At 42.7% G+C, this 8,622-nt stretch overlaps 1 protein-coding gene across 1 annotated transcript in view; it reads right to left on the reverse strand.

The window, feature by feature from the left end:
- The window catches only part of RBBP6 (retinoblastoma binding protein 6), a 47,854-nt gene that overhangs the window by 1,548 nt on the left and 37,684 nt on the right, over nucleotides 1-8,622 (reverse strand). The window contains 9 exon segments of the mRNA XM_010002597.1: nucleotides 2-884; nucleotides 1,698-3,443; nucleotides 5,077-5,178; nucleotides 5,531-5,893; nucleotides 7,020-7,077; nucleotides 7,167-7,245; nucleotides 7,326-7,406; nucleotides 7,408-7,423; nucleotides 8,323-8,613. Coding sequence (XP_010000899.1) covers nucleotides 2-884; nucleotides 1,698-3,443; nucleotides 5,077-5,178; nucleotides 5,531-5,893; nucleotides 7,020-7,077; nucleotides 7,167-7,245; nucleotides 7,326-7,406; nucleotides 7,408-7,423; nucleotides 8,323-8,613 — 3,619 coding nt within the window.

Genomic DNA, 8,622 nt, shown 5'->3' on the forward strand with positions numbered 1-8,622 from the left:
TTTTATCTGGAGGTTTGTGCTCCTCCACTGCCCGCTTGGGCTCGTGAGCAGCTTTGTGCTCAGCCGGCTTGCGCTCCCGCGAGGGGCTGTGGCTGCTCCTCTTGGCATCTCCAGCGCCCTTCTTGGGCGGCTCCGCTCGCTCCTCCCTTGGCTTGCTCTTCTGGACTGATGTGGATTCTCTGGGTCGAGAAGGGGACTCTTTCCTCCTGGCTAATTCGCTCTTTTCATCTCTGCGCTTGGAACTAGAATGATCTCTGCTGCCATCATGGTCAGATTTTTTCTCTCTGTTTGGAGTAAAATCTTTAGCAGTGGATCCACGGCCAGTGTCATGTTTCTCTGAAGATCTGCTGTCTTTGGAAGATTGAGAAATGCTTTTTCCATTTCCTTGTTCGGTTGCACGTTCTGAGTGGTCTTTTTCTGGCTGGAGGCTGGTCTTTCTCTTCTCAGAAGTGTCCTTGTCTGACAAAGAATGATCCCGGTCTTTGGTTTTTCCTTTTTCGTTTGACATAGAACTTTTTGAACTTTTAGTGTCATGCTGGGAGCTTTCATAACTTGCCTCTTTTGTCATTTTCTGTGTTTTCTCCAAAAGCTCTGTCTCTTTTTCATTGTGTTTTATGGGGTTTGGTGGCTTAGCACTCACATTTTTTATAACACTGGCAGGTTTTCCTATGTTTGTGGGCACCTGGGTAGATTTAATGTCTTCCTCTTCAGACTCAAAGTCATCTTTATCCCACTTTGACTGAGGGACCTGGATCATAATAATGACATCTTCAGCAGGGGCTGTATTATCATTATTATACTCCTCCATGGTCTTAATGACAGTCCGTTTTGTATCCGGCTTTTCTTCAGTCTTTCTAATGGGGCTTCCTCCAGTAGAGCTGGTGCTAAGGAGAAAAATGGGCACATTAGTAACAGGCAAGATTCACCACCAACAACCTCCGCAGCACTCTGTAACATGGCTTTTGTTTCAACTCTAAACCTTCACCATTTTTCAAATGATGTTCAATTAAGGGAACAGACAAAAGAAAGGATGAATCCACAAGCTACGATTATGAGCAATCAATTAATTTAATATCTTGCTACTATACATTTAATTAACAAAGACACAAGATTATCAGATGGGCGACTGTCTGATCTGGTAATTCCTTCTTGTCCTATTTCTACCAATGGCAGATAAATTAGACACATGTTCTTCATTTCACAGGTAAGTAAGCTGTTATGGAAAGGTATATACAATCAAAGCTTTACCTAGTGTGGTTCTTTAGAAAAATATGTTTTAAAAACTTTTTTAAAATATCAAAACACCACCCTAAGTCTCCAGCCATGTCTTAAATGCTTTGAGTTTGCTTGGTCCTGCTTCTATAAACACTGAAATGGAAGCAGTAACTTGTCACACATGTCACACAATGGAACATAGAACAAAGAATAAATAAGTTAATAAGAAGAGGGGGCAAAAGAAGTCCCACAAGGGTCACACACGTCACCAATGAATTAACCTTAACAGCTTTCTGTGCTGGACAGACGGCTTGTTTTCTCTAACAAAACTTGATTTTGACCCAAGTACAGTTTAACAGGAAACATCACAGATCATTCACTCATTTAGCACAGATTAGCTGTTGCTTTCATCATAAAGAATCTTATGGGTTTTTTTGGGAGGGAGGAGTAAAGCAAGAATATGAAAAGAAATGATGAGGTACCTGGTGTAATCTACAAGAGTTGAACTAGATCCATCGGTTGTTGCTACTTTTCTTCTCGCTTTTCCCTTTGCTTTTTCTTGTTTAACTTTGCTACTGCTTGGCTCAGGTTTCTCAACAGGTTCTTTTGCAGGTGGCACATTTTCTCCACTCACAATCTTTTTCCCAGTTTCTCGGTTGAGTTTAATCTTTTTTGCAGGGTTGTTAAGCAAACCAGCTTTATCCTTCTCTGGCGTTCTCTCTCCTTTTTCCCCATCAGGCTCAGACTTCCCCTTTGGCGATGGTTTTGATTCAGCAGTTTCTGGTTTAGAGGCCTTTGTGGAAGTGGCTTCATGTTCTTTGTCAACTTTTTCATCTGCTTTCCTTTTTCTTTTTTCAGGCTTTGCATCAGGTTTGCCTTTTTCAGCAGGTTTTTTAGCCTTGTCCTCTTTGTTGGAAGGCTTCTCTGACTTGGTTTCTTTTGGATGGTCTTTCTTTGCTTTTTCCTCCTTGGTTGGCCTAGTTTCTGGGTGATCTTTTGTTGCTTTTGGGTGAACTTTCCGTGGGGTACCAAGAGCCTTCTCATCCTTCTGAGAGGAAGATGTTTTAACACTCTCTGTCTTTGGCAACTCCTCCTTCATTTTTTTCACAGGAGGTTCTGCTCGAGGAGATTTTTCTCGATCAGTTTCTGCCTTCTCTTGAGAAGCTTTTGCTGGTTTTGCTGTACTATCTTTCTTGGGGGGAACGGCCACTTCGACTTTCCGCTTTGTCTTGTCAGCTTTTGCTTTTGGCTTCTCCTTCTCTTTTTTCTCCTTTTCTGACACTGGTTTGAAAGCAATGGAATCTGCTTCCATTGGCTCGTCTCTCACAGGGGTGGCATCATCTCTGCTTGGCAGCATGAACAAAGAGTCTGTTTTAACATCTTCTGCTGCACCTGGTTCTCTTGGTTTTCTTGCACCTTCTAGCAACTCTGCACTGGGAAATCCTTCATTCTCATCCCCTTTTCTTCTCTTCCGGTGTTTTTTATGTTTATTGCCTTTGCCATCGCCCAATGGGTTTTCCACCTCTTTCTCTTTTGATTTTGTAGGATCCTTGATGGCATGGCTCTCTCTTCCGGACTGTTTTTCAGGGTAATTTCCAGCTATGTTACGATTTCTGTGGCTCTGCCCCCCGGGATAATCCTCCCTGCGTCCCCGAGCATACGGTGAATTTTCTCGTCGGGTCCCAGGTGGACCAAACCTATCTGGGGAAAAGTTCTCTCTTGTTACTGGAGGCCGAGGCTGAGCACCAACAGCATAGCCTTTGTAGAACTTCTCGTACCATTCCCTGTAGTTCCTTTCCCATTCTCTGTATCTCTCCTTTTCAAAGGGATCTCTGAAGTCAACAGATCTGCCGTAATAAGCTTTCATGTCGTACGGTGGAACTTCTCTGAACCTGTTAAAATATTCCCTTTCCGCCTCCCCCTGGGGTACAGTCCGTTTAGTGGGAGACTGGCCTCTGAAGACTGGAGACCGTGACCGGGAGTGGTACCTTCGGTAAGGGGGTGATCTCGACCTTGACCGGTGATAACCATGAGACCGTGACCTAGAGCGGTAGTTGCGGCTCTTCCCTTTGCCTCTTCTGGGATAGGGCGGCGACCGTGAGTAGGAGCGGGAGTGGGAGCGGCTAAAGGAGCGGGAGTAGGAGCGAGAGCGGGAAGAACCTGATCGTGACTTGGAGTAAGTGTAGGAGCTTCTGGAGTAGGACGATGCACTATAGGGAGACTTGGACCTTAAAAAACAAACACAACACACAAAAAATATATAAATGAAGTTAATTCAAAACAGCCACTCTCCCCATTTTTTTCCTCCCAAATTTGTTGTTTTTTTTTTTTCCTTTCCATCTGTTTAAGTCAAAGCTTCTGTCAGCTGCTGACATAGCTACTGCAAACTGAAGAACTCCATAACATGTACAAGCTTCTGCTTAAGAGACAGACCAGCTGCTGCTTTGTTAGTTCAAATACATACAGGAAGAGGAAGTCTATTTCCACTCACTCCTATCACATGAGCTACCGCAGTTAGACTGATTTCAGGTGGTGTATACTGGCCTCTAGCGGTACCCGAACACAGACATAAAGCTTCTGTCAGCTGCTGACATAGCTACTGCAAACTGAAGAACTCCATAACATGTACAAGCTTCTGCTTAAGAGACAGACCAGCTGCTGCTTTGTTAGTTCAAATACATACAGGAAGAGGAAGTCTATTTCCACTCACTCCTATCACATGAGCTACCGCAGTTAGACTGATTTCAGGTGGTGTATACTGGCCTCTAGCGGTACCCGAACACAGACATTTTCCACTACTCCACAACTACATGCAGTGCAAATCGTTTCTGTTGCAGTAGGACGCAAAAAGAACAAGTCTCAATGGCTACAGAGCAGCATCAGACAGCAAGAAAACATGATTCAGCCTGAAGACAATAAAGCTCAGTTTCAAAATGCCAGCATTAATTACTTCACTACTTACTTATTTGGAGACTTGTACAGGACACAAAATCCCTGTACTGTAATCTTACATACAGGACTACTGAATCAACACTTCTAGCCTGACATCCTGCATTGCACACACCTCTAGTTCTCAGCAAGGGGAGTGACCACACTGCAAGAAAAAGCTTATCTAAACACTTCTAAACTCACTTCTATGAGTCAATGACATTACTCCAGGAAAGATGCTATAGCATTAGTAACACAGAGCTATTCTGATTCCTGCCTCAGTGATTCTTTTTTATATAAAGCATCAGCTAGAGTTTTTTTCTTCACAAGTCTGTCTTCTATTATCTTTTAAATAACAATTTCCCTTTTTTCTGTATATGTTCATTAACATCACTCCTCCTCTCAAAGTCCTTCACCAATGTAAAATTTCATTACAAGTCTGATAATTTAATTCCTAAGAAAAAATTAACAATATCAACAAAATACTAGTGAAAGCCACCAGTTTGCAGTCCAGGTTAAAAGTATCTTTATGTATCCACATGAGATACACAACAGAGGGAATGAGGACAATTTCTCTTCCATATCTCCTCCAAAGTGCTTTGAGGCAATGGCTACAGTCAGAATAGGAATGCAGAAAATCCAGCAACTAAGCCTGTTTGGTTCCTGGCCTCCTCAGGGCTGTCAGGCGGTGAGGGATGTCACTGCAGAGACACTTTAGTAACAGAGACACCTGCTACTTAACAACTGCTGCAAATTATAACTATCAGTCAACCGTAATCTCTGCCACATTTAAGCTAGTGACCTACATATGACAGTGCTATCACTGTTAATCCCTGGAATCATCCAATCCATCTAACAATAGAGGTGGAGTGGAACTCCTCCTGATTCCTCTAGACAATCTGCTTCTCCGTTACGGACACGTAAAGCAGTTACCTGGAAAACGAACGCCTACGCTCCTTTTGAATCTTTTTATATTCCATCAATTCCTTAGCAAAATCATTTGTAAACTCATCAAGTTTGGACTTTTTCTTTTCCCTGTTAAAATAAGTTTGACCTTTATTACAATTATAGTTTGACCTTTATTACAAAAAGACATCAAGAAACAAAACATGGCCAATAAGAGAAAATGTATACTGCATGCAAATGGTGAACATCCTTTTTAAGCAAAAACAATTAAGAATTCCTACAAGCTCTAGGGAAAGTTTTAGAATTACATTTGTCTTGTTTTAGTTTTGCACGTTTACCATCCGCAACGAAAACTACATTGGAAAAAAAACACTATGTCATTTTTGCTTATGTCAGATGCACTTTAGCGTCACCGCAGTCCGATGCGCCACCGAAACACAAACATCAACAACACCACAACTGCTCCCAGCCAAATACTTACTCCTCTTTCAGTCTCCGCTGCTCTCTGTAAAACTCCTCCCTAGATAAGGGAGGTGCTTGTGTCGTTGGGATGGTATTTGAATGAGCCGCTGGTACTGCTGCTGGTACCCAAGCTGATGACATGTTTGCAGGAGCTGGGGGGTATCCTGGAGGGGGGACAGGGTACCCAGCAGATGGAGGCTGACCAGGTGGAAATTGAGGAGGAAACTGTGGTGGTGGTACCCCCGGAGGAAGAGGAAGTGCGTGGGGTGGTGGAGGATACAGGGGAGGTGGAGGCACAGGCACAAAGACTGGTGCTGAGGCTGGTAGTGTTGGGGCCTGAGTCCTTTGGGCACGATCACTATGTGGGCGTCCTCGATTTGAGCTAATAAAGAAACCCAAAAACAGGTGTCACTGTTTGTCATGCCCTGCCTGGATTTTAAAGAGGAAAGCGAATGAAGCAGGACCACAGTGAGGATCGCTTTTGTTCTCAGCTCAGACACTTTTTTCCCTGCTGTTTGTTCATTTGAGACTACTCCCATTTCTTGATCCTTCTACTTGCCTTCCACATCCTCACCCCCAGCAGTTCCCTCAGTCTTCTCTCCTTCTATTAGTGGCTCTGGATGGAGGCTCCCCATGCTTAAAAGATTCCCACCTCCCATATGCCAAGTGCCCACTGCTTCTCTGCCCCTTCCTGACACTTCCACCCTGCAAAGTGCAGCAGATGCTGGCCAACCCTCCTCTAGAGCTTCCTTCCACTTCTCCCACACACACTTCCTATGCTGCTGCCTTGTGATGATGTCTTTGGCCTGGTCTTGTTCCTAAATTGTTATTTTCTTGCTTACTGAGTTTGAGATTTAAGATAATCTGGGGTCTGGATCCTGGGTTTTGTTTTGATTAAGATTTTAGAAACACAATGTACCCTTACAATCTATAACAAACATATACCAAAAAGAAGAACTAACTTGGCACAGCAGTAACAGGTAAGCCAGGCTCCTCTCCCTACAATGGAGAGAAAGCAGCTTGGCTGACGTGACTCATTTGCAGAAACTGAAGTTGACATAAAGTAACAGCGTTAACTTTTGCAATCATTTGCTGAATCAGTATCAATTAAGATGAACAAGTATGTTGAAGGCTGATTTCTATTAGGAAATAATTTTTTTTCAGCCCTACTCAGCCAGTAATCAGAAGGGTGGCTTCCCATCTGATCTTTTAATTATATTTAATTTCATATGTAAATTATGGTTTTCTCAAAATGTGTTCATTTTTTTCAGAGTCTTCTTTTCAATTATGTACTGGAGTTTTATTTTAAATAATCTTACTGCAAGCACAGATGTCCCTTTTAAAACTAATTCAAATTAATCCATTTAAATATTAATTACCACTTGTATTCTCTACAACTATCTGTACATTCTTATTTCATTAGAAATCAGCTCTTACATACGTTATGTCTTACAGCCTTATTTAACAGGTTACAAGCAGTAACATATAGAATTTCTAAGAATACTTACAGTTCCCAGCCTGGTCTGCCTCCTGCTGAGCGAATGGCACCAGCTCTCATTGGGTGACCTTGTGCAGTGGGGAGAGGAAAAAAAATGACACATTCAGTTGATCTGAAGATAATTTTTTAGAAGAAATTCTAAGTTGTAGTTACTTACCAGTTGTGGGTATTGATTGTCCTTGAGGGCCCAGAAGACTCGGTAGTGCTGGTTGTCTCAGTACAGGTACCTGATAGCCCTTGGGAATAAATGCAAACAGTTAGAAAATATGCTCTGCTAAAACACAGCAATTGTTGTCTATATTGAAATAAAATTTACCTTCTCTTCCAACAGACTGCTGATCGACAGAGGGGAAGATTGTGACAGTTCAGCAGCAGAAACCAGAGCAGCGGGAGGTAAAAAGAGTATCAGCATCACTACAATGAAAAGCCACACTTTCATATTACAAACACTGCTTGTAAGTACTACTTAGAATATGGAGGCCCAGGTAGGAAAAGAATGACTACTGTAAATGGGAAAAAAAATATTAAAATAATCTTAATGAGATTGGCAAAAGTGAAGTCAGGCAGTCCTAAGTGAAGCACTGCTGAGCAGTCAGTCTGGCCTGGCACTGCCACAGGCAAAAAGCTGCACACCAGTGGCTTAGAACATACAACCCACAAAATGAATCTCAGTTTTGGAAGATTCAAGAGCTGATCAAAGGACATGACCCCAAAACAAGATTTGTAATTTCATGTGTCTTAACTGGGTTGCAAACTTCAGACTTTCATGTTTGTAAATACTTCAAACTTACTGTCTTTCTACGTTTATTATGTTTCACTGACAACACTGTACTACTAAGGATGACAATAACTTTCCTAATATTGATGACAGAAATGCTGTAGAACAAAGTAATGTGAAAACACCAGGTCAGTTTTGCCTACACTGATGCTTTTACACTTTTCATGAAAGTATTTCCTCAACACTAAAGAGAAATTAACGCACTCAAGAAGGTCTGACATAACTAAATGGTTACTTTAGGAACTGCCAGCCACTTAAAATCCTGGAAAAAAAAAAGTTCCTCTTTCAGGGTAAAGCTGTGCTGAATGACTGATAGGGGAACCAAACAAGAAACACTTCTGAGGAAATTCCTGCATGAGACACACATCCAGCTTATCAGAGTGTCCCCATTCCAAGTAAGAATAAAAACCGGAACTTCCAAAATTATCTGGAACTGTTATTAACGATACATAAATTGATAGCCCAGAAGCTCAAGAAGAATCTAACTACAGCATTTGGTGTCTCTATATTTATGCTGATCTACAGATCCACTTACCGAAAGGGTCCATCTGGCTTTTCACCACGCAAAGACAGGGACACTGCTGGAGGGAGATCAGAGACAATGACAGAAGACGGATTTACTGGCAGCCCAGGTGACGGACCAGGGCCCAAGGATGACAAAGCAGAACGAGAGGCCAGAGAAGCTAATGGGATCATTATTGGATCCTGCTGCCTGGAAATGGCTGGCCGGAGCAGAGGCTGGAGGTTGCGTGTGATGGTTTGTCTCATGAGGGGTGGAGGAGGTGGAGGTGGCGGTGGTGGTGGCGGGCGGGGCGCTTGGGGCGTCGTCAATCGA

The sequence above is a fragment of the Chaetura pelagica genome, unplaced genomic scaffold, assembly GCF_000747805.2.
Source record: "Chaetura pelagica isolate M959 unplaced genomic scaffold, ChaPel_1.0 scaffold438, whole genome shotgun sequence".
In the NCBI taxonomy this organism is placed as follows: domain Eukaryota; kingdom Metazoa; phylum Chordata; class Aves; order Apodiformes; family Apodidae; genus Chaetura; species Chaetura pelagica.